This window comes from Xylocopa sonorina, chromosome 10, assembly GCF_050948175.1.
Source record: "Xylocopa sonorina isolate GNS202 chromosome 10, iyXylSono1_principal, whole genome shotgun sequence".
In the NCBI taxonomy this organism is placed as follows: domain Eukaryota; kingdom Metazoa; phylum Arthropoda; class Insecta; order Hymenoptera; family Apidae; genus Xylocopa; species Xylocopa sonorina.
This window is the reverse complement of record NC_135202.1, coordinates 5,883,136-5,910,145: the sequence shown is the minus strand read 5'-3', so window position 1 is coordinate 5,910,145 and position 27,010 is coordinate 5,883,136. Positions and strand designations below refer to the sequence as shown.

The 27,010-nt window shown below is 46.1% G+C and overlaps 3 protein-coding genes across 8 annotated transcripts in view; all 3 read right to left on the bottom strand.

Annotated features, from left to right (window-relative positions):
- Positions 1-12,743, bottom strand: part of Mxd (MAX dimerization protein) — a 166,094-nt gene extending 153,351 nt beyond the window's left edge. The window contains exons 1-3 of one of the 3 annotated variants that reach the window (XM_076903632.1): positions 11,988-12,743; positions 6,290-6,383; positions 5,383-5,412 (exon numbers count right to left, since the gene is read on the bottom strand). In XM_076903632.1, the coding sequence (XP_076759747.1) occupies positions 5,383-5,412; positions 6,290-6,383; positions 11,988-12,042 (179 nt within the window). In that variant the 5' untranslated portion in view covers positions 12,043-12,743. The remainder of the gene's footprint in view (positions 1-5,382; positions 5,413-6,289; positions 6,384-11,987) is intronic. The other 2 variants (XM_076903630.1, XM_076903631.1) reach the window with 2 other exon arrangements.
- A 3,299-nt stretch (positions 12,744-16,042) lies between these two features.
- Positions 16,043-17,954, bottom strand: LOC143428608 (DALR anticodon-binding domain-containing protein 3). The gene is made up of 5 exons (XM_076903628.1): positions 17,568-17,954; positions 16,863-17,496; positions 16,653-16,786; positions 16,403-16,570; positions 16,043-16,306 (listed from the first exon to the last, which is right to left on the bottom strand). The coding sequence occupies exons 1-5, from the start codon at positions 17,850-17,852 to the stop codon at positions 16,187-16,189; spliced, it is 1,341 nt and encodes a 446-aa protein (XP_076759743.1). The 5' UTR covers positions 17,853-17,954; the 3' UTR covers positions 16,043-16,186.
- Positions 17,955-18,755: 801 nt separating this feature from the next.
- Positions 18,756-26,955, bottom strand: LOC143428603 (FHF complex subunit HOOK interacting protein 2A). Of its 4 annotated transcripts, none has more exons than XM_076903620.1 (6): positions 25,225-26,955; positions 21,272-22,330; positions 20,694-21,144; positions 19,999-20,362; positions 19,123-19,623; positions 18,756-18,937 (listed from the first exon to the last, which is right to left on the bottom strand). In XM_076903620.1, exons 1-6 carry the CDS (start codon positions 25,252-25,254, stop codon positions 18,838-18,840), a joined length of 2,505 nt encoding a protein of 834 aa, XP_076759735.1. In that variant the 5' UTR covers positions 25,255-26,955; the 3' UTR covers positions 18,756-18,837. The 4 variants fall into 4 exon arrangements, with proteins under 4 accessions (XP_076759735.1, XP_076759734.1, XP_076759736.1 ...); XM_076903619.1 differs by lacking the exon at positions 25,225-26,955 and adding an exon at positions 23,568-23,792; XM_076903621.1 differs by lacking the exon at positions 25,225-26,955 and adding an exon at positions 22,523-22,661.
- Positions 26,956-27,010: the final 55 nt, after the last annotated feature.

Below are 27,010 nucleotides of genomic sequence, written 5' to 3'. Positions count from 1 at the left end.
GCCGGTTCGTGCATTAATCACGCGAATAACATTCGCGTACTTTCAAGTACACAGAGCGAAACGCCAAGGTTCAGCGCGATATCAATCGCGTCCAAAGTTCGAGTTGCGCACCTGGATAACCAGGCGCGCGCGTCTCACCCCGAGTGGTGTGCAGTTATCGAGGGTTTACCGTACGCTTGACTACTCAACTCGTCCAAACGTCTGTTTACCCGACTACTTACTCGATCAACCGTTCACATACATTAGTCGAGCTGGCTGGCCTCCTCCTCGCGGGCAGCCTTTTTGCTCGTTTCGGTGGCCGGCGCTTAAACTCGAGTCGCTAGGCGCGGCAGACTGCACACGGCTAAACCCTGGCTGGATGCAAGGCACGTGTATCGATTCGTCTCGCGGACGGTGCATCGTTAAAATTTCACCGTTTCCGAATTGCGTTCCGAACGCTCGCCCAAATGGTTTCACCGTCGTCGTAAATAGCAACAGTTGGGAAATTAACATCTGCAGGCCGTTGCGAGTTAGCGCGCGCTCGCTCGATCCGCGCGGTCGATCTTCGAATCGGTTGTCCCAATGAATTGCGTGCCGCTATAAATCGTTCGAGAACGCGATGTGACGATCGTGATAAAAGGAGCGTCGTATATTTTTTCATCAGTGACAACATCGACTTTTTCCTTTTTTTTTTGTTTTATTTTAATTCGCTTACTTTTATCGAATATCGTACGCACTATGGTCGAAATTTCATCGAACCTGTATTGTACATTCGACTGTAACGGTCGAACGGAAAATGATATTAAAAAAATGGTAACATTTACTTTGTACGATATTGAATTTCTGTTATTCCCTGATCTGTTTAGCGTTCTCTTTGAACAGAGATTTGGGAAACGTGCGAGAACAAAGAAAGTTTTAGTTTCGATGCGACAGGGTATCATTTCGTTAATATGTAGACGTCGCGTACATTTGGTATCAACGGGGCACCAATCTTTCTCACCGGAAGCCACTCTTGGCGTAACGAGATATCTGTCCCCTGCGCGAGGACTCGTTCCCGGTATTCGAACTCTCTAATCTTCTCTACAGAGGAATCGTATAAATTATCCACAATCTAACAAACCTCTCGATAATACAAGAAACAATACGTCTCTTCGAGCAATCCCACTTAATAACAGACCAAGGAGAAAAATCTGTATCGTATCGGTATCGTCGTTCATACGAACGATCCGCATATTTAAGATTCAAACTGAACGCACGACATCGATTTGTTAGGCGAACGACACGTCAAACGGTCCTCGCAATCCTCTGTATCATTTCACATAAATTGAAAAGCTAATCCTTCGCTGCGCGTGAAACGCGTTAACAAGCATCCCCTTCGAACAACCAGGACCGCTTACCGCGTCGATTCCGCGATGTAAACGTGCGCGGAATTCGGCAAGCATCGAGCTGGTTAATGTAAATACGAAACAGCAGAAGTTACGGATTAACGGGCGATAAATAAAAAGTAACGAAGCGGGCCGCAGGTTGGGGCGATCGTGAGATCATCGTTTATCGTTGGAGGATCGCCGGAAAATTTCCATCTCGTCCGGCCGCCCCCGGGTACTTCCGGTACCGCCGCGGCGAAAAGAGCGAGAGGACGAGAATCGCGATCCGCTGGCGAAAACAAATGCAAATTCACTGTCCGCGGCGCGTAGTTATTATAGCAATTAATTAAAATTCCTGTCATTACACGCCCCCTTCGCCCCTCGAGCGGTCCCGTAACCGTGAGCGAACCGCGACGGCAGCGCTCGGCCACTTTGCATGCACCCTCTGGCTGCACGGTGCCTTCTGTTCGTGTTTCTGATGACATACCATTGCGATTGGAAATTACCGTGGCGGGCACGCACGGGCCAACGATACGGACAACACGTGAAACGAAAACAGAACCGCCACGTACGCGGTAATACGAGACATCCCGTTTTCAGGGTGGCTGCTTTAACCGGACACGCTAAATGGGATATAATTTGCGATATTCCCTTCGTCTTTTGGGTACGGTCACGTCGATGGTCGGGCGAAAAGAAAATTTATGCGAGTGGATATTTCGACGTCTCTCTTTCTCCTTCTCTCTCTCTCTCTCTCTCTTTCTTATGTTCTTCGCTGCGTGGCTCGAAAGAGAAACTTGAAATTTAAATACTCGCGACGTCCTGTTTCCAGAGATATTTTTAGAGCGATCGTGCGTTGGTACGATTACGTTATTTACTTGAAAATTCGTGTACGATCGACATCGTCGAACGGCTCGCGAGTTTAATACTCCAACTTTTCGCTTCTCGCTAAAGTTCCTCCGGAGTCCACTTGTTGTTCGAAGACACTTAACAACCGATCGACTTCGAACAACACGGTTAACGTTCGAACGGTACTCGAGAAACGTCGATAAAGCATGGATTCATTCGTCGAAACACTTTCGATCGAGCACAACAGTCGCGTTGTCCCGAATTGAAAAGTGCGCCGATCTAACAGCAGATCGAACGATGCAGAGGCAGACGTATGCTTCCACGGCAGCGAGACATCGGGTCGAGTATCGGTAGCGGGTCGGTGAATGCGGATCAGTTCTTCAGAGCGTGATTATTCGACCCATTTCACCGGTAATTCCATCGAGTATAAAGATTGCTCCTATTTGAAGTTTAAGGAAACGTAAATCAAGAGCCGCGTTGAATACAGATCGGTTTTCTAGAGTAGAGATTGCCCGACCTGTTTTTCCATCGTAATCCCGCCTGTCGATTCGAGCCAGGATCTTGTCCCTTGCCGTTTCTTAACGACAACCGAACAAACGAAATCGTAAGCATCGCATCGACTCGAGTGGTCTCCGATACCAATAATACCAGCGGTACTAATTCGATCGAATCCGGCAAGCACGATGATAAATACAAATGGAAACCGCTAGGAGGTGGGTGTACACTGGTCTCGACGAATTCCACCGAGAGTAAATGTAACGAGAAGTTTCGCGGGGAGTTACTATTTGCAAGGAAGTTCTTACAGGTTCGTTGGAATAGTTCGTCGAGGTGTGGGGCACTTTGAAATTCCGCTACGTTAATTCGAACAGTAGGAGAAGAGTTGAAGAAGCCCGAGCGAGCTATTCAAATTCAGATAGGGCGCACTTGAGGAAGTTCCGCGGGACGAAAGTCTTAACTCGGGTTTCGGATGGAAACATTCGTCGCGGACCATGGAAATGTACACGCGTTTTCGTATCTACGCTCTGATACCGAACACTTTCGTTGCGTTTCGCGTACAGCGTTCATATTCGCGACGATGTACCTGTTAACATCGAACGTATCGAGCGCGAGAAAGTATTCAGTTTACGCCAGCACGGGTAGTAGTGCTACTTGCGTCTGATTCTGACAGGGCTAATCCCCTGTAAGTAGAATACTGTGCGCTCTTGACGGGGAAAAAATGGTAATTCTAAATTCCTACGGTTCTTTCAATTTAATTCTCTCGCAATGTTAACTGTAGCAAAAGAGAACCTCGCCAAGCCGTGTAAATGTTATACGCGCGTTATTAGATTACATTCATTACGGTTAATCCTGGCTGGAATACCAAAAACGAGAGTCAACCATCGACTCCAGAAATTGTCTGGCAAAAAAAAGGAAAATGCGTCCAATGCACTATGTCACGTCGACAAACCGCATTATGTCCGCGGGTAGCGTATTTCCCGCGGTGTAGTTAAAAAATAGCGGAACTGGCTGGTTAAACGGTGCGATGGCCGCGAGCCGCGTGTGCTACGGATTCAATAAGCGTCTCGTGGCTACGTTTGCGTTATGTAACGTAACTACGTGGTGTAACGGGGTGGTTGTCGGTGTGCGGGCTTTTACATGTCCGTTTCTATGCCACGCACCACCCTCTCCCTCCGCGTCCGCGGCCCGGGGTGCTTTCGTCGCTTGGGGACAAAAAAAATCGATAGCCTCTCTCCCTGCGGCTCTTTCTTTCCCTCCCTCTTCACCCCTTCCTCTCTCTCTCTCTCTCTCACTCCACGCTGTAAACCATCATCCCCCAACATGTGTGTCTCCTGTGTTCCGTGCACCCCGTACGCGCTCGGTACACCCCGCGTACCGAGTTCTCCGGCCGTTCTCGTCGCGCGGCAAAAAGGTGTACAACCGAGTAACAAAGCCCACGGTTCTTTTTTTTCGTCTCGTTTCACGTTTATACATATATTTCCGTCCCCCTGCCCTGACAGACCTGGTCACGGGAGCGACGAAACACACCCGTCGGTTGAAGAGCCTCGGAGTCGGCTGAGTTTTTGGGTAACCGGAGGACCGGCTGTACGACCGGGGGTGAAAATAAATTCAGCGGCTTCAATGGATTATTAGGGTGCACTGTGCTTCTGTTCGAGAAATGTAGGGCACACCTTTTATCCTCCACTCTATTTTTCGACAGGAAAATCTAGGAGAGCATTCCTTTTCGAGGATGTTAACGCGAAACGAACGAGACTCGCGTGAAATCGAAGAGTTATTTAACTCGAAATTACGGGTTCCCGGGGAAAAATCCGAGGAATCCGGCGCAGGTGAGGGTGACTCGAGCACCGCGAACCCGTCGTTGACGATCTGGTGAACCGTTTCGCTTTCACACACTCTTCCGCGGAAGGTGGCGAGAACGAGGACGGCGGAGAGAGGGTCCCCGCGACTTATAAATCACGTCGACAATCGGGGTTAGCGCGCGGAGGCACCCTTGGAAACCTGTTCCACAGACCGTCTCGTCGGCCATTGTTCCGCTCCATTTCGAACTTTCCTGACCCGGCGTATATAAAAGGGTCGCGTCTAATCGCACGTATCACGCATGTTAATTAACAGTCCGGGCCCTTTGTGCGCCGCGAACAACGACGCGAGATAACCGTAAATTGCTTTCAATTTAACACGCGGCCGACGCGGCTGGGGACAATCATTTGTCGCGGGATGGCCAACTGCGCCACCGCCTCTCGACACCTTTGTCCAATCGTTTGTTCCCTTCCTTCTGGTTCGACGATCTGGCTCGACGAATTTAACGAATCGTTTCGAATCATTTTTTCCAGAAACGATTTTATACGAAATCAAATTTTATTCCGGGGACGATTAACACGCGAAACGAGACTCCTTTAGGGCGCGTACACGCCCCTGATTCGAACCTATTGGAACGCTCGATTCGTTTGTAACCGATGATTCGTTAACAGCAATGCAAATGAACAAGTGAAGCGAACGAGGAGAGAGGTTTTCAACTATTTTTGCAACTCGCAGGAGGTAAAAACGGGGCAAAGGACACGATTTTTGTTTGCTTTCGGTGAACATCGGCAACTTTGTCCAGTCTTGGGTAACGCGGTGCCCTCTAATTGTGCGAGCGACACACAGAACAAGAGGGGTCGCAGAAGGATTAAGTTAATGAGATAAATGAAGTACTCACCTATTTTTCTCCAGCTCGTTATGAGTCGTCCTGAAACGGAAAAGAGCGTTCTTGTTAGACTTCTCAAAGCGGTGAAATCGTTTGCTTTTGCTGCGGTAAGATGAGAGAGGCGAGGGGGGAGAAAACGGCGGTTTCAAGTGACGGCGAAAATTAAAACCGGCGTGGAATAAAACGCCCTATTTACGCGTGAACGTACTCTCTCTCTGTTTAAAGCGGTAACGCAACGCAGGAATTTCTGCGAACGAAAATTTAATTTCGCCGCGTCCCGTCGCGCTGTAACGCAATGATCGAGGCTGATATTCAAACGCGAATTCCTTTTCGGTTCCAGAGCACTCTCTAACCGAGTTCAATGACCTCATCGCGCAGTCGTTCCAAGAGCACAAACATGATAAAACGGTTTTTAAAACACGTCTTGTATCAACGCCGCTCAGAACAGCTGCTCAAAGTGCCGACCTTCAGCGAGCTGATAAAATATATGTACTTTCGACAGCGTTCCGTGGCGATAATTTTATTTGCATGATAAATCTTCGAACGCGCATTATTTAGACGGAAAACGCTCGAGGTGTTTGAGGTAACGATACATCATAGGACAATTAGAACACTGTATTCCCGTAATGGAGCAACAAGCTTATCGATACGAGCCGATTCTATAAATCTTCGCGTCCATTAATTCCTTTAACAACTGCTAATTGAAGACGCGATAAATTATCGACGAGTGATCGAGAGCCGGGAGATTCGCATAAATGCACGCGTACTCGGTAATGTTGTTAATCGATTTCCACGGTTTCGAACGATCGAGCTCGCCGATCATCCGATCCTCGCGTGTTCTCGAGAAGCTCGTCCGCGGATTTCGCGTGTCGAGCGAGTAAAATTTCCGAGACGCGACCAGCCGCGTGGAGATACGTACCTGCTGCCCTGGGATTTTTTCGTCTTTGGCCTTTTTGTGACCGTCCGCATATCATCGGGCATCGGCAGCGTCGAAGCGTAGCCATGTTCAGCTTCTGCAATGACAAACCAATCGGCTCGGTGAGTTCCTCCGATCCGTTTCGCATCGCGCGGATACCGAGGGATGCGCGCACGGGTGTAAAAAAGCCGCGGTTTCGCTCGGCGGCGGACGCGACTCGTTAAAAGCGCGCGCGTACACACACGGACTCGTGGCGGAATAAAGTCACGTTCCGTCTTGCCGACATAACTTACTGGCGGCATTAAAGTTTCGCCTGGACACGGAGCCAGCCGTTGACTGAACGAACGAGAGGAAAAGAAACAGAGAGAGAGAGAGAGAGAGAGAGAGAGAGAGGGAAAGGGAAACCGGCTCTGGGACGCGGACCGCTCGAAAAGCGCGGAATTTATGTTACGATTTCAGTTAACGCGCACCGCGTGTTCCAGAGAACCAGTCTCTCTCTCTTTCCCTCTTCCTATACAACGCGCGTACACAGACACACGCGACGTTCACCTGGAATAAATTCGAAAATGTAACAATGCGCGAACGAGAGCGACCGTTGAACCGGGCGCGAGCTAATTTACGAGCAATCGCTGCGCGGGTTCCGATCGTCCCGATGGCGGGTGAGGGAGGGCTGGAGAACGGAGGTTACGTGGACGGAGACCTGAAGGATTCTGGGGATCGAGGCGTGCGTAGCTGCTTCGGGCATTGTTTCGAGTCTTAAACGATGTGTGCGTGCGCGTATCCGTGAAAGCATACGTAATAGAAGAGATATAACCTCGAGTTTCGCTTAAAACCGCAAAGGAAGTTCTTAATGTCTCTCTCAGAAACCAGGAAGATCGCGCGAGGAAAGACGACGCGTCTCTGAAAATGCGGTGAACCCAGCTGTCGAGCGATCCGCTGTCCCTGCCGGTCGCGAAACGTGGCCTTTGACAATTTTCCAGCAGTCCTTCCGTAGGAATTCGTCTCGCGCCCGAGGAATGCAAAAACTGTTTGCCTAGAAAAGTGAAATCCGCCGGTAGGAGTCAGACCGGGTGCGCGGCTGTCCGGCACGGCGGTTCGCATTCCCCGCCCGTTGCCACCGGGCCGTGGATAGAAATTCTTCCGCCGCGCGACAAAACAACAGGGCAAAAATAGCTGGGTACGGTAATTTATCACGAAAATTGCGGCTCGGACGGCTCCTGCGGCCGTCGCCGGGTCGAGGAATTGATATTACGTAAGTAAGGTGGTACGGGTCTCGGAGGTAAGGACACTTTGGCAAAAAACACCGGCGAAACGGCGGACGTCGACGGCTAGCCGGCGCGTAACGAGTGGCGTAAATTATAAATGCCTCCTCTCTTGCCGGGGCTGTCTCTCGTCGTCACGATCCTCGTGTCGTCGTGCACAACAGCCTTAATGGCGGCCGCTGAAAAAGAAGCAGCGCTCTCGCGCGGCCGCTTAGGCTGCGCCGGCATCGACCATCTGTCCGTTGTGAAAGAAAGAAAAGCGTCTCGCTCGCATGCCACGGCCATAAGGCCGTGTGGCTCATGCAAAAGAGAAATTCGCCCGGTTTGAATAGCGTGGCCAAGTTACGCGCGCCGACGAACAAGGGGGAGGGGAGGACCTTATGGAACTCGTTTGCGGATTCGCTGGGAGAGGGTTGACCAACCGTTCGTTTCCAAAAATTCGAACAGAACTGTTGGTCCCGGTGTTTTACGTGGGAACCTTGGAACAAAGCTTCTGACGAAGACTGGGGAAAGATTCTGTCTCTCGTTCGAGAGATGCTTGTCCAGATTATCGCACCGTTTTATCGTTACGACGCCGCGGATGTAATCGAAAAAGATTGAATGTATCTAAACTGGTAAGTTGCATACGACACGAAAGATTAAGTATGGGGTTGAAAAACTAACGAAGAAATGTAAATGTATGCAAATCAGTATCAGATGAGAACTGCGCGCATTTCGCTCCGCTAATCTACGGTCAAAGAGTAAAATTCCATCGAAATCCCCTTCATAGAGCGGAATTTTTATCGTTCTGTCCTTAATACACACAGAAAGTTACTTTATAATAATCCTTAAAGATTAATCCCGCGACCACACGCAACATGTCCGGCGTACTTCGCGGGCAAAATGATCCTTCACCACGCGAGTCCTGAACGCTTGAAATTCGCACATTTCACCACGAGCGAACCAAAGGGACGAAGAAAAGCCCGGTAAAGCGAGAGAATTCTATCGTTCCGGGGTGTTCCGACGAAACAAGAGTCAGCCAGCGGGCGATGAATTAACAAAACATCCCTCTGTTCCTTTGGAGCCGGGTGAAACGTTGGAGAGGAAAGCTGCGCGATCGAATATCCTTCGTGCCCGTGTCGTGCGCGCCCCCGTACCTCGTTAGCGGCCACGTGCGATTCACACGAACCAGCAACAATTTATTAAACCACGAAACGCGTGCGAAGTTTTCTCGTTTCGAGAGGTAATCGACGAAGGAACGGGGTGTTTCCGGAAAGAAGAAATCTATAACGATGAGGAACTTGAGGAATACGCTGCTGTCGAGGGTGCAATGACGAGAGCAGGCAAAATTAATATCGAACGGTAAACAAGTCGCGAAGAGCACTTTTACTATAAATTCGTGTTTCTAAGACGTACCGTCATCGAAACGCTTTTTTCTCGATGTGGATGTACAATGGACGGCCGAATGTTGTGTACAAGAACCATGCTCGAACTTTTGAGCGAGGTTGTACAAACGAGGAAGAGAAAGAAGCCATCGGCGATGTGTCGTTGGAATAAAAATGTACACTCTACTACGCTCTCCTCCATCTCTAACCTATTCGTTCGTTAACCCGTTCATCCCTCTCCGTCTATTCCTTTCTCTCAACTCCCTCCTCCTTTATCCCTCCGCCCACCATCCCCTCTCGATCTAATCCTTTTATTACTCCCCCTTCTGCTCCCAACCACCGCGCCTCTCTATTTCTCCGCGGTGCCTCGTCTCCTTTCGATTCTCCTTTCCTTTTTTCCTTTGCCTTTTTTCCCGGGTTCCTTTTTTTTATGGAAACGACAGAAGAATCGGAAACGCGTCGCTGGAATCGTCAACGGAGCAATTCAACGCGAACTTTGCCCCCGACAAGCGGAATTCCTCTTTCGTACCGGCAACTATTTATTTCCCGCTGGTTCCGCGTGCAGCTCCGTTCGCAATATTCGTTAAACACCGAATACATAATATCGGCTAAAGGTTATTTAATTTCTATCGAAAATACGAGAGATCGAGATACGTACACCGAGCGGCGACGAATAAAGGTCTCTGATTTCGATTTTAAGTGTTTATTTAACCAAGAGACATCCCGGTATAGACGAACGCGAGTGCGATTCGATTAGGATAGATATTAGTTGTATCGAATAATACAATTATAGAAGACACTGCGTGCACGGTATTTTTAACAGATGATGCAGACCCTATTAAAAAAATGAGTTTGCTGTACGTAAGATTCCTACCTGGTCCTATAAATGTTAAATAACTGAACGAATAGGAATCCAACAGGAATCATCTGTAAGATATACTACGTATTTCATGGTCATCGAAACGGCCTTGAGCGGCCGATTAATTTCAGACAAGAAATAGATATAATGACGATAGCTTGATCGGTGACGTCGTTCGTGAACGTCTCGTTTCTAATTTTCTTTTTTTTTTTGTGTTTCTTTTTTTCGTCGAAACCGTGCCAAATAGACCGATTAAAATAACGTAACAGCCTTATCTCGCCTACCCTCGGGCAATAATAGTTAATGCTCGATCGGCGATCCGTCGTGATTCCCCCTTGTTCTTCTCCCTATCTCTCGACGAGAGCGCGGCCAATAAACCGAAAGCTCTTTCTGGGTCTCGACTGGTGTGCTGTTCGTGCACACGAAAACCTTCTCCTCTTCTTTTGCTCGCGTGATGCGAGCTTAAACCACGAGAGATCGATGCACGGCAACAGGGGGAGAAAGGGAGTGGAGAAAGGGGGAGAAAGATAGAGAGCGGAGAAACAAAGAAGTCGTTCTTTCGGGGTGCTCGCTCGAGAGGCATGTGCGAACGCGGATGCACTTTTGTGTGTGTGTGTGTGTGTGTGTGTGTGCGTGTGTGTGTGCATATACGTGTACGTACACGTAACACGGGCGCTCGGTACCGCGCACGAATCCTAAAAGAAACAGGAAAGAATTACGACACCGTAAATCTCGACCGGCTATTCGAAAGCGAAACGCGGCGTCGCGGAAAAATGCAAGGCGACAATCTCCGTTTATTGTGATCTGTGTATTTTGGTTATTTACGTCACGGCGTGGCTTTCGCCCCGGCGAGAACAGATTTGCAACGTTGGCAGCCGCGGGCTATTAGTATCGGTTGCGATCCGCCGGGTCACGTGACCGGGGTGAATTCGAAGGAAGACAAAAAAAAAAAGGAGAAAAGAAGATGGAACGCGGAGGAATGTGTAATAAAATGTGTCATCGAGGCTTGTTTACGAAAACATTCCCGTGAATCATCGAGGCAGGGCCGGAGTGCTCGACGAGATATTTATGCAAATGCGCCCAATAAGTCAACGCCGATAACGAGCTCTCAATTAAAACGCCATTAGCGGGCGACATTTTTCTAGAAAGCCCACGCATATCTTATAGGAGGCATAACTCGCGTCTTATCGATACGATCGACTGCGAATTTAACCTCTCGTTGCACGGTGATTCGTGTACGATGAATTAATTTAAGAAAAAAAAAAAAAAAAAAATACAAGAACCACGTACAACCGTGAAAACTGTAAATCGTTATTAATTATCTATTCGCCAGCTGAAATTTCAAATTGAGGGTGAAAAAGGGTAGATCGGCAAATGGAAACGGCAGGATTTATTGGATAGATCATGGCACAGCGAAATGCGAGAGGAAGGAGAAGGCAAGAAGATAACGCGGGAATTCAGCACGCACACGCGTGCGAGCGAGCTGGCGAACGCGGAGAGCATCGGCTACGACGCAGCGGTATTATAAGTGGAGTGATAAAATGAGATCATCGTTACCGCTTCTTCGCGGCTGGCTGACACACACGTGCACACCGCGTTACGCGACCTACGCTCGCCTAACCACACACGCAACCGCCGTGCACCGCGGTAGAAAAGAAAAAAAGAAGGAAGAAACAAGCACAACGCAGCGCGTACGCGCGCGTATTCGCCGTCGTGTTTACCGCCCGTTGGCCGAAAAACGAACGTACACGGCGACACGATGGGTACGCTTTGTGCATTGCGTCAGAAGATCGTACGTATATCCCGGTGAAGGTCACTCGTTCCAAAATGCACGATTACGGAGTGGAAAAGAATCCGAGCCGCGGTGCACGGCTCGCGGGCAAGCCTGGCTCCATATCGGGGAAACTTATCGTGGCCGTTGGTAATCCGGTTTAAATGGACACTCCGATGAGACGGAAGATCGACGAGAGCGACGAAGAAAAATTAGACGCGGATCGTACGCGGATATCAGAAGGAACCGCGAACGTAGAAGCAGCGAAGCGAGGAAAGGCGTAATAACAAAGGTCGCGTTCCGAGATTCAACGACGGCACACGCGCGTTCGTTGCCATGTGCCAATGACATGGCACACAGGCGCGCGCGAGTAACCACGGCGAAACTCCGCGGCGTTCGACTACAGAGAGATGTAAAAACTGCACACACGAGAACGGGTACTAACCTCTTTCCCTTCGTTCAATATACTCAGCGGCCTGTAGTAGGGCAGCAATGCTCATATTTCCCCGGTTTGGCGTAATTCTGGCGGCTTCGGTTCACTACCTCTTTCTCTGCAAACCCGGCACACACACCGACGATCACCGTCGCGCGCGCGACACACAACGCGATAAACGTTCAGAGACGCACACCACGATCAGCAGCAGCAGCAGCGGCGGCTCCGTATACAACCGCGGCGATCTGTTGTTGTTGATGTTGATGTTGTTGGCTAGCGCTGGTGTTGCCGCTTCTCCAACTTTTCTCTCCGCCCGCCTGTTCAGCCGCCTTCTCTCCTTTTCCTCCCCGTCTTCCTCCACCGCCACCTCTTCCCTCCTTTTCTCGTCCGTCCGCGCGCCTCGCTGGCTGCGTTCACTTAGGTGCCTGCACGTAACACACACGCGCGCGCGCGCGCGATACTAGCCCGATTTCAAACGCGCACTAGATTCGCGGACGGCAAATCGATGGCCAGGCCTCTCCAACCGCGATACGCATCAAGAACAGTCTTTTTTCCCTCTCTACTCGTATATAGGATGTTTCGCGTTTATCCCGTTTCCCTTCGTAGCCCGTTTTCACCGTTCAATGACTTTCTCGTACTATCTTTGTTCGCGTCCGTGTCTCTCTGTATCCTACTCGCAGTTCCGCTTGCCTTTCCGCTTGCACGCCGGTTTACCTTACCCTCCGTATTCTATATATGTTTCTTTTCACCCTGTTTTGCTTTACCCCCGTTCTGTTTTTTTTTTTGTTTTTCTTTTTGCTCAACGACGTTTCACTTTGTTCCCCGTAGCGTGCGTTACTCTCCGTTACTCCCCCGCTCTCTCTCTCTCTCTCTCTCTCTCTCTCTCTCTCTCTTTCTGCGCCTGACTTCGTCGGTTCTCTTCTTTCTTCAACTCCGTTTCACCACATTCACTGCGATCACAACGAAGCACGTGAATAAAAGGAGGAACGGGAAGGTGATCGAACGACCGGCGGGGTATGATACGAGGCAAGAGGATACGACGCACCGCTGCTCCACACTTCTTTACACGGAGTCGCGTGCGAGCGAACCGAGAGCGTGTTTCGCGATACCACGACTGCGAGGGGACAGAAACAGAAGACAGCGCGCGAGCAAGCGCGAACGGTACAATTGGAAAGAGGCGCACTATAGTACAGTCACTAGGCGAGTCGAAAGGGTCGAGATTACGCGTGTCGCCGGTAATTTATCGCGGACGCGAGCAAGCGACCGAACGAACGAACGAACGAACGAGCGGATGAACGAATGCGAAAAAGAGCCTGACCTCGATCACCGGGCCGGTTCGACTTGCGCGCGCTCGACGAACTATTATTTTTCGTCAAAACACGAGTATCGCGTACCCTGTAACAGCGTGCCTGTGCATGTGCATGCGACCACTTTACGTGTCGGCTACTTGTTTTGTGCAAGCGACCTTGAACGGGCAGATCTCGCCGTGAGCCGTGCACCCAGCCGCTGGGGAATGGATCTCTAGATGTTGCGATATTTCCAACGTCCGCGAACTGTATCGCGATTACCGGAACGGAGCAAGAACGCTCGGTTGCATACGTCGAACGGAAGGAGCGAGTTCAGTTTCGTAGCGAAAAGTGCGGTGAAATTGTCGGGGCTCGGCTCGAACGAATCAATCAATCGTTTTTCTTGATCCACGGACGTAAAACTCGGTCAGAGTTCTCGTCGAGGTGAACGATTCCCATCAAACTCGCGCGATATGCAGTTCGCAGTGGCAGTCGAAGCACCGCACACGCGAACCGACGTGGAGGCTAGAAAAAAGGAGCGTACGTTGTCACGTAGAGAATGCACAGGGCAAATCTTGCGGGAACTCGCATGGTACGCGTCTGATCACGGTAACGCTCGTGCTACTGTTTTCCGTTCACGATGAGGGCACAGAAAGGCGCTCCCTTGATTCCGTTCTCGGCTGAATCGCTCGCGACTTTTAGTTCTGCACACATGCACGTTACACCGCACAAACAAGTCTCTATGCACACGCGCGTAATGGGAGCGAAAATATGTGCATATGCGATCGGTAACGAGTGCGGTTCCCATATGAGAAACAACGGTAACACGGTGTGTGGTGGCATGCACACGTTCACTCTGTACAGAGAGATGTTGTTACGCGAATGCAGCGCGAGGAGAAGTGATACGCAATATACGCGGAGCAGCCTTAAGGATCACGCGAATGTGTACCGCGTATCTGACAATACATTAACGCTCCTATCTGACGACGACGTCAAACGTGGATGTGGTCTACCTGTACCGCCGTATACGTGCGCCAATAAACGCGTTCGCCTTGTACGATGTCGTGGATCGAGTGTATTTCGACCCTATCGTCCACCTAGTGACATTTGGCACGCCGGATACGTTCGCTCACACACGAAAGTAGGCGCAGCTGAGCGACGACGTAAAGAAAGACGGTCACTGTGGATCGGCACTGCCTAACACTACTGCTACACAGGTTTTCGCGGGTACAGAGTGGGGGGCTAAGTCAGGACAAAGAAAAGGAGGCTCGAACTGACCGACGACGACGAGCCCACGAGCCCCCGACGACGACGACGACGACTACGACAAGCCGACGAGCGAGCGACAGCCTGGTACCTCCGCACTTCGCGAGCACTCTCACGCATTTATCGATGTCAAACGTCTCTGCACCGTAGAAGCACCAGGCGTCGTTTCTTACGAGGCCGCTGGTTGGCCGAGCGGTGCGCGAGTGCACTGCCTGGGCCAATCGACGCTCGCGACACGCCGCTGCCGTACGAGCCGCCACCAGCACCGGTGGTGTCACGTGAATCTCATGCCCGAAAACAAAACAAACAGCTGGCTGTGTTCCTTTACCTCGCTCTCTCGCACGCTATCGTGCGTGTGCTTTTAATGCACGATATTCCTGGAGTAGGTAAAGCCTCTCTCTCCACGTACAGCCAATTGAAATCGAGAACCCGCGTACGCTGAAATAATGCGTTAGTAGAACACCTTGGTACCGATCGTATCGAAAAATCACTCCTTCGCAGGATAATCGATTTTTTTTTATTATTCCAAATGGTTTTCCACGGTTTCTCGCGATTCACTAGTTTCGTCTGGAAACGAGAATAATTTGTACGCTGTGATACAATTTGCAGGGCATATATCAACTTCGGAATATTGCTTCATATTTTCGTGTGTTAAGGAGTTTAAGAAAAGTGCATTTGAAAATTCGTATAATCGCGCCACTTCCTGCAGCCCGCTAACCGTCGTCCATAGTTTTTCAAATTGGTGTTTCTGCGTCTATCGGGATCTATGCAGCGTTCGGTGTCGTGTTTGAATCTAACGAGATCGTGGTACGAATTAGTGAAATTCGGTTAGTTTTGTGTATTGTGATTGTGATGAACACGTGTCATTGGATAATTGGATACTAAAAGCTGCAGGATACTTGGATTTTCATCGAAGGTTAGGACTTTTCCGTGGATGCTGCCTCTCCGTTGATCATCAAGTAGTAAGTTTCCAAAAACTCATATTTTTCACGTACGTTGCACTTGATTTCAACAATAGCGAATAATATTTTAAAGAGCGTAACACCATACTCGAGTGTATATGTGTTTTAAGGATTTTCATCGTTTCGCGTATCATTATTTACGAGTGCAATTTTTACTTTCATTTGTCGCGATCGTGATTGAAATATCGATCAACTTTCATTTTATGTTTTGTATCTCGATCTATTTTCATAATTTATGTTATGTTGAAGTCAATGGAACAATTAGGAGCAAATTTTATTGATACTATAAATTATAAGTGTATACTTGTATAGATATACACATATGTATGTAGAGAACAAACAATGGAATGACAAAGTCATTATCTTTAGTATATTGTTAATTAATAGACACGTATCTTTAAATTATTGGCCGAGTAAATAATATAATCAACAGGAATATGTAAAGGTTTGCTAGAATAACAATTAATTATTTAGAACGTTACTATACATTGACAATTTTACTATAATCGTTAAAATTAAGAAAGTTTGAATGAAAACATCGCTTTTTCTTTATGAATAAAATTATTCGTTTTATTTTTTGTTTTCTGTATACAATCTGTTAATTCTTCAACTTTCTGTATCATTTTGATACGTTTTGATTTTTAGTTCTTTCATATCATTTTGATATTTAAGTAAAATAAAGTTTAACACAATTGAATCACATTCGAGATACAGGTACGATATCGAGTAATGCAAGTGCATTTTGAAGCACAATTTGCAATGCATGTAACATGTATAATCTTGCATTCATTGTTGGAATCAGATGGTCATATGCATCCTGTAATAATACAATAATGTATAGGTAATAAATTATTGTGTGTGTAGCGAAATTTACATTTAAGTCACGAATATTAATTTAAGAAATGAAACTTACAGTCAGAATTCTACTGCGACGATAATAGATACTAAATTTTTGACATAGTTTTGATAGAAATATGCATATCACTTGGGGATTTGTTTGAAATACAGATTCACATTTCAAACAATCCTTTATCATCTCTTGATATCCAATAATGAAGTTATATATGAGTTCCCATTCATCCTACGAATTATAATATGTTAGTTCACCAATCTTTTATACCGTACTAATTAAGAAAACTTATAGTTTAGTATTCCTGAAATACCTCTTGATTTAATAGGGAAAAATCTATTTGATTAACGTGTGGTAAATTAGGATATTCCCCTTGCGATCTTCTATTATTATATTTTTCAATAATAGCTGTTATTCTTGCTATATTATATAATATAAAGGATGCACCTAAAAACTGATAGTGATAAAAATAGTTTCTTTAGATATTCTAATGAATCCATATAATACTTCAAGTAGCTAGAACCTTTTGTATTTGTAATAGCTTTATCTGTTGCAAAATTGCAACCAATAAAAACAGGACGACTTGGTTTCACAGAAAGTAACTCGAAGGTGACTGTCGCTCTTGCAAGATTTTCAAAAAAATAGTCTTCCCTTTTCACATCACAGTCTTGTGCTTCGAAATACTTGTGTTCATTTAATACTTTTAACTCTTCAGTTTTGTACTCTATATACTCCTGCCATGTTAATTTTGTTTCTTTACAATTTACCTCTGCGTTCTTCACAACACCGCAAATATACTTTTCGTAATTTTCTTCTACATTTCCTTGGGACTTTGAAGTAAATACAAATCTATAATCTGGATGCTGATCTGATACTTTGCATCCATGTAAATTTAAAATTCTTTCAGTAACATTTTGTATTAAATACAATCTTCTAGTTGTAAGTTCTGATTCTTTGTCCTTGACCGACTTTAAACTGAAAACCTTGTTAATTGGGAAGGTTCTTCCAAAGTCTTGGTTAGATGTTATCGTTGTCTTGATTGCATTCTCTATAAGAGGTACTCTTTGCAAAAATAAACAGACTCTTTCTCCCTTCAAGAGATATTTTTCTATTTTCATTGACCAGTTTCTACTGGATGTTATTAACAGCTGTAGAACCTGTGGAAACCAATATCTTTCACTCTTAGAACTAGGTTAGGTTAAGTTAGGTATGGTTTATCTTATTTTACCTGACTTGCACTGTCCTCATCAATCTTTCTTTCACCATCTCGGACGTGCAAAAAATGTTGCAAAATTGTTGCACACTTTCCACCACATTTATCCGTATCTTTCAGCACACCTTTCCATACTTTAAGGCTAGGTAGAAAATACAATTCACCATTTGTTGCCAAATTATCATTGTTTAATTTGACAACTGTGCTATTTTTACAAGGAATGCCACTTAAATATGAAGCTACATTATTTATGAGTGTTTGTGTGCAAATGGATGATGTGTTTTCCATTTGTAACTCCATGTGTCAGTTATTCCAATATGAAGTAGCTTTGTACTATATAGTTTCACTTATAAGGTAACATTACCTTCAGCCGATGTTGTTTATTCCAGTCATTGAAACCACAGCATCCTTTGTAGCCTGTTGTAACTTACATTACATTAGAGCAATATAAATCTGAGATGGATTAAAAAGCTTAGGGCAATGAACAATTTAAAGCAAGAGTTGTTTTCAATATCTTCTTTATTTGAGTCACAAGTCGAATTGTGCAAATAAGTAATTGTAAATGTTAACGTTAATATAATACTCGCTATACACTTAAGGTACACGTATATCTTACAAAGTCATTGTTCCGTCTTTAACAAAAGATATTGTAATGCAGGCCTGAAGAAACCACGCGCGAAAGTTCAGTGGAAATCGTTAGCTCTTTATAGTGTGTCAACCTCCTATAAATCGCTAAGCGAAACGTTACTTTGACGGCAGAAATAATAGAAAAAAAAATAAAAATAAAATAGTATAACTACAAAAAAAAACTCAAAAAGTGTACCATAGAATTGAGTGCACAATAACAATAAAAAAAAAATGAATACAGCAAGCAGTAAAATTTTACAAGCACGCAATATTGCACGATATTGTGACGCGGAAGAACTTAAAATAATGTTCTACAAAATTCGAGCAATGACGCATGAAATATTGCAAAACACCTGTAGATAAATAAATAAAGAAAAACTCTCACTACTAATAGCCTTTACAATGATAACATTCGCAATTTGCTCTGCAGAACTTTCTTCAGGCCTCGTAAATCATATCAAAAATTGTCCGTTCTATTCAAAATTAGCGAGAGAAAAAGAGATACCACGAACAGACGCAGCGCACGAAACAGTCATCACAAGAAACAATTTCCTATTTAAGCGTATCTATAGTGACGATCGATCGTTAAGTAAATTTACTCGGCCGTAATACAATAATTAAATTCTATAATTTACATCGCTCTCTTTGATATCGATTATCACATAGAGTGGTGGTATTTCACGTATGCTATCGCAGCCAGTTCCTTGCAGAACTCTTCGGTCACGATCACGCTCTCGAATAGAATGTTCTCCTTTTCTCTGAAAGTAAACAGAAATTTAATATTAGCAAATTATCAAACTGCAATACTGCTCAAGAAACTCCGCCATAAAATTGTACTCGCAGAACACACGCTTTCGATCGATATATTATAATTTTACTTAGAACATTCAGGAAAAGACTGATATTTAAAGGATTGTAAACATATTTTTAATTTTGTGCCCACCCGTCGTGAGAACATTCCTCCAGCAATCGCTCTCGCGTCTCCTTCAGCATCTGCTTATGGTCCGGCGTCTTTGGTACCTCGTGCGCCAGCTGCTTAACGACCTTTTGCAAGCAGGTGAACAAATTCTTGGTGCCGGGTGCCAACGGTAGCAGCGGGTTCAGTAAAAATTCGTGCAGGTACGGATGAGGTAACAGCGCAAGTCTCGAGATCACCACGGTCAGCTGCAGGTTGACCTCGTACTTTTGCTTTGGTATATTCGTGACTTTCTCGAAAAGCATCGTCATGAACGGACCCATGTAAAATCTGACGGAGCAATGGTCCGCTTCCGGTCTGGAGTCGGAACTCGCGGAGTCGTCCACGGTGACCGCCTCTAGCGGCCAGGCCATTAGTGAACAGTCGGTCAGAACAGTAGAATACTGCCTCTCCAGATCAGCCATGTACCGCTCGTAGTTGTTCACGTCCGTGTCCGTTTGTAAATAACGGGGAATCAGGGACAGAAAACTGAAAAATGGCAGTAAAGAATTTTAGAATCTTAGATATTCACGTTTTACATAATTATTGATATTCAAAATTAGATTTAGATTTAGATGTAGATCTAAGAATTATTTTAAAGATGTATTGAAAAATTCGTGAGCTAAGTTCAAGAGACTATTGCTAACTGCACATAATTCGTACAATACATTATGCGACTGTTCATGTACAAATATTATACGAAATGAAACTTCGTAACTCCACGAGGATCGAGCAAGTAGTTCAAGCTGCGCGAAGAGGTCGTAGACAGACAAATTACGACAGTGCATTAACTTAGGTCACAAGCGTTTCTATGCGCTCTTGTTTAGTATTACTCGCTTTCACGTGAATTTGTAACAAGCTTACCAATTTACAATTCTATGAATATTACTAGGTGCTAATGTCCGACTATGGCTTTGCTCGTAGGAGAGGTCTAGCGAACCCTTCTTCTCCCTTTCCCTCTCGTCTTCCTCGTCGCTCCACGACGCGATCGCGCTATCCGCCGCTGTGTTATCGTAATAGCCACGTGTCGACAAGTACACCAGCACCAGACAATGTAATATATGCTCGTTCCGTTTCTCTATCATTTCCTCGAACAGTTTCAACGTTTCCAACGTTAAATCGTCGCTGTCCGTGAAACAGTTGTCGATCAGCCTGTGCAACACAGGTGACGTCCACACGTTCGGGATCTCTGGGCCTCTGTCCTGTCCCACGAGCCAATAACTGATTTCTAAAAATTACAAAAGACTTAACATTCCACGCGTGCATTCTATTCAAAGTCTTGTTCGCTTTCGTATACGAAAATTGAATATTAATATTAACGTTCCAATATAATTAGAGAAGAACTACAAAAAATAAACATTTTGCATAGCAACTCCCCTCGAAGAAGTAAAAATTAAAAATTGCTTCTTCTTGTTCTTCCGTTCTATTCTTCCTCATTTTGCTGAATGTCTCAGTCCCTTGCGCTCATCTCTTTATCGCCAATAATTTATTATAACATTGTCACGCATCACGTAATGCAAATGCAAACTCTCATTCGCTCGGAAATACAATGTACACACCTGTACACAAGATGCCGGACGTTAGTTCCTTCAAGCATTTAGTGATCAACGCCGTGATAAGAACGACGTGATGCTCGGCAAGAGCTGGTGTCACGATCTTCTCCAAGAAGTTCACGCGAATGTTCTTCGCCAACGCGTCCGCTACGTCTGGATGCGCCTCCCTGATCAGCTGATTGCAGTAGTCGAACCACATGAAAAACGCGGCGACCTGTCTGCAGCCGGAGAACTTTTTCTCCTTCGTCCACGCGGGCGAATCCAAGCCCCAGGTGACGTCCACCCCATCGATCTCCGTCGGGTCGACGTGCGCCGGGATGGCGTTGAATATACTCTCTAATCTACTCGGTATCAGGCTCGTTAAATCGCTGTTAGCGATCATTTGAGCGAACGACGGATCCTCCAGGGACGCGAGGACCATTATTCCCTCGCAGGCTCTTATCCTCACAGTATTGTCCTGAAAAAGCAATCGTTTGCATTTAGAAGATTGTAATTACGTGATCTTTATCGTTTCTTGGAATTTCAAGAGAGCTACGAATAGAATTAATGTTAAAAAATAAAAAGTACCAAAATCCATCGCTTACCGCGGTATTTATGTAACTCAGCAAGGCATCTAGTAGAAGGCATTTCGATTTCTGCGGCGTCTTCGGTCTCAGCAGGCTCTGATCACCCTCCGCGCTATTAGAATTCTCGTAAGAACTCCCATAGCCAACGTCTAACCGCAGATCCTGCAGATTCTGCAGGTGCGTGTCGATCTCGTTCATCAGAGCCGCGTCCTGGCAATTCTGCGAGACTTCGTAATCTCTGGGATCCGTGGCCTGTGTCGGGATACCCGAGTTTTCATCGCAACTCGGCTTTTGAATCGCCGGACTCGAGGACTGCGAGGCGTTCTCCGCTTCCGTGGAAGATATCGATCCATTCGATTGACTAGATGATCCCCTGGTCGTGTCAGCCTTGCTGGACGATCTGTTTGATCCGACAGACCGCCTTCTATCGTTCTCCGTGCTGAACAAATTGGGATTTATTAAAGTAACCGCTTGCGTGTCCAACGGCTCGAACAAGGGGTTAAAGTTATTCCTCCTTCTGGCCGGTATGTACGTGACCTTCTCCACTTCTATCTTCTCAGAGTTCCTCCTCGCACTGGTACTTTGTCTCTGAATACACGGTGCGTCGTTTATGATGTTGGTCACGTGTGGATACTTGCAAACTAGAAAGCAAAGCGTTAGGAGAAACTGGACCTCCTCAGCCTCCATGGGAGAGGGTGGGCTCCCATTGCAAAGGGCGATCAGTCGCTGCACTGGGCCGTAAATCGAAGTGTGGTGCAGCAGAGGGTACTTGGATCTTCCTAGAAACTTCCTTAGGAAGGACAAGCAAACGGTCCTCATCCCAGGCGGAGTCTCCGCACTGGCCAACGTAGCCAGCAGATCCAGCAGCTTGTGCTGCAACAGGTACTCCAAACATGGTCCTGGCTCGTTCTCGACCTTCTCCTCTTCGAGCAATATCTCCAGTAGTCTGTCCAAGTGCCGTGGTATGCCTGTGGTCTGTATGGGCACCTTGCAATCCGTCAGATGGTTCACGTAGAAGTTCATAAGCTGCTTCCAGTGATAGGTGAAGTCTTGCAGCGGCGTGGCAGGCGGCGCTATCTGCAAGATGATAAATAATGCGTCAGTGACGGGGGTAAACGGACGACGATCGAAACGGCGGACAGGGGTTCATATTACGTCGTTCCTGTTGAGGAATAACAAGTAGGACGCGAAGCAAGGCAGATTATTGAACGTGCACATGTTAATGAGTCGCGATCGGACGTCCGCAGAGGTATAACTTGAAATAATTACATAAGCGGCTAAATATAACGAGGCATAGCCAGCGGAGGAAATATAGTGAGGTCGTAGAGAATCGGTTGATCATTGGAGGTTTATCGAGAAGCGAATGAACGCTACTCTGAGGAGGTCTGATCTAAAGTCTGAGTCGCACGGCTATGTTGTTGTACGCGTTTACGTCTTGGCTAAATGCAAAGGTGTAAATTATTAATTCAAACGATAGTCTGCGTGGACAATTAAATACAGTTTAAGGTCCACGTGTAAAAATTCCTATTCAACTTATTTGATTCGAGATAGTTTACCTCGCCTCGCGCCAACTTTATTCGTTATCGACGATAACTCAGCTCTAAAAAAATGTGTTACATAACACCTTTTTCCTAGTCAGAGCCTTTCGATTAGTGATTTCTATTCAATGCCTACAGCGAAGCACGAAGCGCTACGTTTCACCCCGTTGATCATTGCAACAATCAGTCACTCAACTTACTTCAATTTCACGTTTGCGATATTTCTTCTATCGACAACATTTGGCTGATTGAACGGTCGCTAAGGCGCGTTTTAAGCGGTAACAACGTGTGCCCGATTTGACTCCGTCTGCTGGTCGAAAAACCGTCACGGCCGCCGGTTTGCTTGTATTCTCGTTTCTTTTTTCACAGGCGCCAAGCGAGCGCCGTTTAAATCGCCCGTACGCGACACGGGAATCGTGGAAAAAATCTTCAGCCACGAGTAACGGATTATCGACCAAAGGCACGACGTGCAAATCGATACAAGTAGAACGTAAATAAATACAATGGCACGTGTGACGGTGTGCGACGATCGAACGAAGAAAAATCGCCGCAGACGAGGCACGGCATTCCCCCGCGTAACGATCGATGCCAACAGCCGTCGCACGCCTTTATGTTGTTTCTCATATTTTCGGCCAGTGCACGAGCAGGGAAAACGCGAACGGATACCTATCTGTTTTTCCACGGTCGAACGTGGATGAGGAACGCGACACGCAGCCGCGTGAGCTAGGATAGTACCTGTGTGCGACACGGCGTAGCTTATCAGGGTTATCACTCACCACGTCAATGGCATTCTTCAGCGCGATTTGAATGCCACTAATCATCTTAACGTCCCGTCGGATCCTCGTCCACGATTATTTCTCGCTATGCACGCGTCTCGCCGCCGTTCCTCGCGCGAACCTCGCCTGCTTCTGCATTATTTCTCATTGTTCGTCGCCCGTGCAATCGCTCACTGTCCGCGACAGCGAAACTTTGCGGCTTTGACGTGTTTTGTTTGCGACCGACGGCCATCAGGTGGCGTCGTGTACGACATCGCAATTCGTGACGTCAAACGCGGCAATTAATTTATTAGAGGGAAAATAGTAGAAGGGGGATCCGTGCGGTTGCGTCGATAGACACTTCGATCTTGATCAAGATGTTTTTAAGGCGTTTTTGAGAGGTGGTTAAAAGCGGTTTTAGAACTCGGGAGGAAGCTAGGATAAAAGTAAGTGCAGCTCGTAGCCCTCTGGCGACGTGCGCTGAAAGTATCGGTGCAATAAGTGCATTTTGATTGGAGTGGTTATTACGTTTTGATTAGATTTGTTTCAAGTTGTTAAATCAGAATTATATTTCTTTTGATAATATAAAGGTTCTCGTTTTAAATGTCTATCGTTTCCTATCGTTTATCTAGTTAATTGTAAACAGATGTAGTTAAATGTATAAAATACTGATCACATATTTGATAACGCTCATCTGTACTATTTCTTCAATCATTAATTTCTCCGATAAATTGCGGTCGATCTGTACGACTACTGATAAGATTAGAAGTTAGTTACTTAGCCACAGTAATAGAACATCAAACTATGCACTACACTACAATCAAACATTCATCAAATTAAACAAACTTTATTCAACTTGGATACCAGTAAATCCAAAAATTTTTACAACCTGCACACAAATCTCCATATGCTTCTGACCTCGATTACGTTCGTTCGTTCTTATCACTAAAAATATCCTATCTTTTTAATAGGCACCTTATCTATACTATACTTTTCTGCACACAGGTAAAACTTCCTCCTCTCTCGATTATTTCTAAAAACTTCAAATTTCACCGTATCAAACCGCGACGAATTCAATTCGAACACCAAAGTACGAATTATATGATGTACGATGATTGTCAAAAAAAAAAAAAAAGAACAGGATTCACGATGACTTTTATTTTGCACCTTTAACGTGTACACATCTCAACAACATCGACCAGTTTTTCGTGAGTGTAAAAAAAGTCGCGACGCTCCGAAAACGGCGGAGGCTCCACCGAAATCTTCGTCGATTCGCCATCCCCGAGGATATCCCCGCTTCCAATGACCAATCGTGCAAAATAGACAACGCGCCACTCGTCTAAACCTTACTAAACGTTCTAATCGACACTCGTCCAAACGCTCGACTACCTCGAAGACACGCCATCTCAATTCTAATCGATCGGCAGCAGGGATCTGAGGATCGTATCTCTCGGAGCCGTTGATTTTTCTTACGCAATCTAGTACCTAGTAACTCGATGCTCGACTATAAGAAAACCTTCGCGTCGTAGGAATCAGTGTCTTTCATCGTTCCATCTCGTTTCGATCCTGAAACACGGCACAGGTGCGATCGTGTCGACATCGAACGCTAATTCGATCGCCACGCTGACGCGTGCCCGCGTGATCGCGGCCAAGTATACCTCGCGGCTCGTCTACTCACCACCTTCAATCTGAAAAGCCGTCGCAGCATCGATGACGAGACACCAGCTGGCGATCGGGGAACGTTCGATAAAACACTATCACCGACGCGTAAATAAAAACGGCGCTGTCGATTCACCTTCTCTCTCTGTAACCACCGATAGCTCGATCGTCCGCGCGATTTTTAACGACACCGCCGCCGCGACGTCTTATCAGAGCGACGACGAAAATAAGTACATACATAGCTACAATAACGATGTGGGTACTCTCTCGCGTCGTCGACGGCACGGTTCCTCCACGTCCTGAGATCGTCCCACCTACTCTCGATCGCACGTTTCGCAATTAGTAAACGTGAGCCGAGACTAGAATTTCATTGGCGAGCCGTATCGCGATTTCTAGTCGCGAGCTGATACAACGGGAGGGCACATTTGGAGCGCGTGCAGATAGATGGAGGATCGTTAATTGATCTTCGATTACGATCGCTAGGGCCCAGTGGTTTGGTACGCTCTGCTAGTCGCTGTATGCACTTTTAATGAGTGCAAAGGTAAAAGTTTTGCGTCTCGATTAAATTATGACTCGTTATAAATTATTCAATACAACCTTGTTCTAGATAGTAGCGTTCTTAATGGAAGTCACGTATTAGTAATGTACGAATATTTCTCTTGTGATCGTATGCATTTGAAGTGTTCAGAAAGGAAATGAAATAGTAAATAACCCTCGTGATACGTATGCGACGAGTTATTCTCAGCTGGAAAGAGTACGATTATATTCGTTGAAAAATTATAAAAAAAGAATAAGGCATTCTTTTTTCGTGAATGTAATTGAAATAAAAAATAGTCGATAGGTAGGGATCTAAATGTCTTATTTTTATTACAACTTCGCGACAAATGAGCACACGTGTCTTCCTTCGATTTCCTTTCGAAACACCCTGTTACATTTCTCTGCTCTCCATCGATCCTCGAACTCCAAACAAGGCGTTCGTCCCTCGACGCGAAAGAGCGGCGGATAATAAAACACAGCGTCGAGAGCCACGGCTCAAATTGTGCTAACACGATCAGTCGCTCGTTCATATACACACACATAAACACATACCTATTTTTTCGATTTTAAATTATTCCTTTCTTAGTAACGTACGTTGTACAATTTAGTCGCGTCGTCCGTGTAAAGTTCTTCGAGGGACCGTTCTCGAGACAATGCTAGAAAATCGTCGATAACCATTGTCAATTAACAACAAAAAGAGACGTCCAAAGGATAAAAATACGCTGGGCGCGACCGTGGCCTATAAATCTAAAAATACTTCAATCCGCCTAAATCCCTTAACACGCTACTACTCTCTCTCTAATAAACTATTCGCCAAAACATTTCCGTTAACTACCGCTGTTCATCGCTCCACCTGGTTTTCGATGATCGTATCCACGGCGAACTTAATCTCTCGCTCGGCCTGTGCAACTGTAAAATTATCGTAGGACAAGAAACGACGATACAAATAATTTACAAATCGATAACTACGCGAGCCAAGGATCTGCCCTTTATCTTTCTTCGTCATCCGTGAAGATTCCGGAGCATCCGTAGAAAATAGAAGAGACTGGCTCGCAGAATCACAAAACTATTGCAGGAGACCCGAATATAGCCTGGTCGAGGCCACCCTTTCCCTTTCCATGCTTCTGGGCTACCAGAGCCCTCTCAGAATTGATACTTCTTACAGTAATATGGTAACGGTGACTCTGGTCCAGACCTCAGCAGCCTAGACAAGCGTCTCGCGCTCTAACCGCATCTCGTGGTCCTCTAACTAAAGAGGAACACTGAAA

Coding starts and splice junctions, on each gene's coding strand:
- LOC143428608 (XM_076903628.1), bottom strand. CDS start 17,852: ATGGAGTTACAAATGGAAAACACATCATCCATTTGCACACAAACACTC. Junction 16,787..16,862: donor AGCTATTACAAATACAAAAG/GTTCTAGCTACT, acceptor ATCAGTTTTTAG/GTGCATCCTTTATATTATAT. Junction 16,307..16,402: donor GTCGCAGTAGAATTCTGACT/GTAAGTTTCATT, acceptor GTATTATTACAG/GATGCATATGACCATCTGAT.
- LOC143428603 (XM_076903618.1), bottom strand. CDS start 22,471: ATGTGCACGTTCAATAATCTGCCTTGCTTCGCGTCCTACTTGTTATTC. Junction 21,145..21,271: donor TGAGTTACATAAATACCGCG/GTAAGCGATGGA, acceptor TTGCTTTTTCAG/GACAATACTGTGAGGATAAG. Junction 19,624..19,998: donor ATTCATAGAATTGTAAATTG/GTAAGCTTGTTA, acceptor GCCATTTTTCAG/TTTTCTGTCCCTGATTCCCC.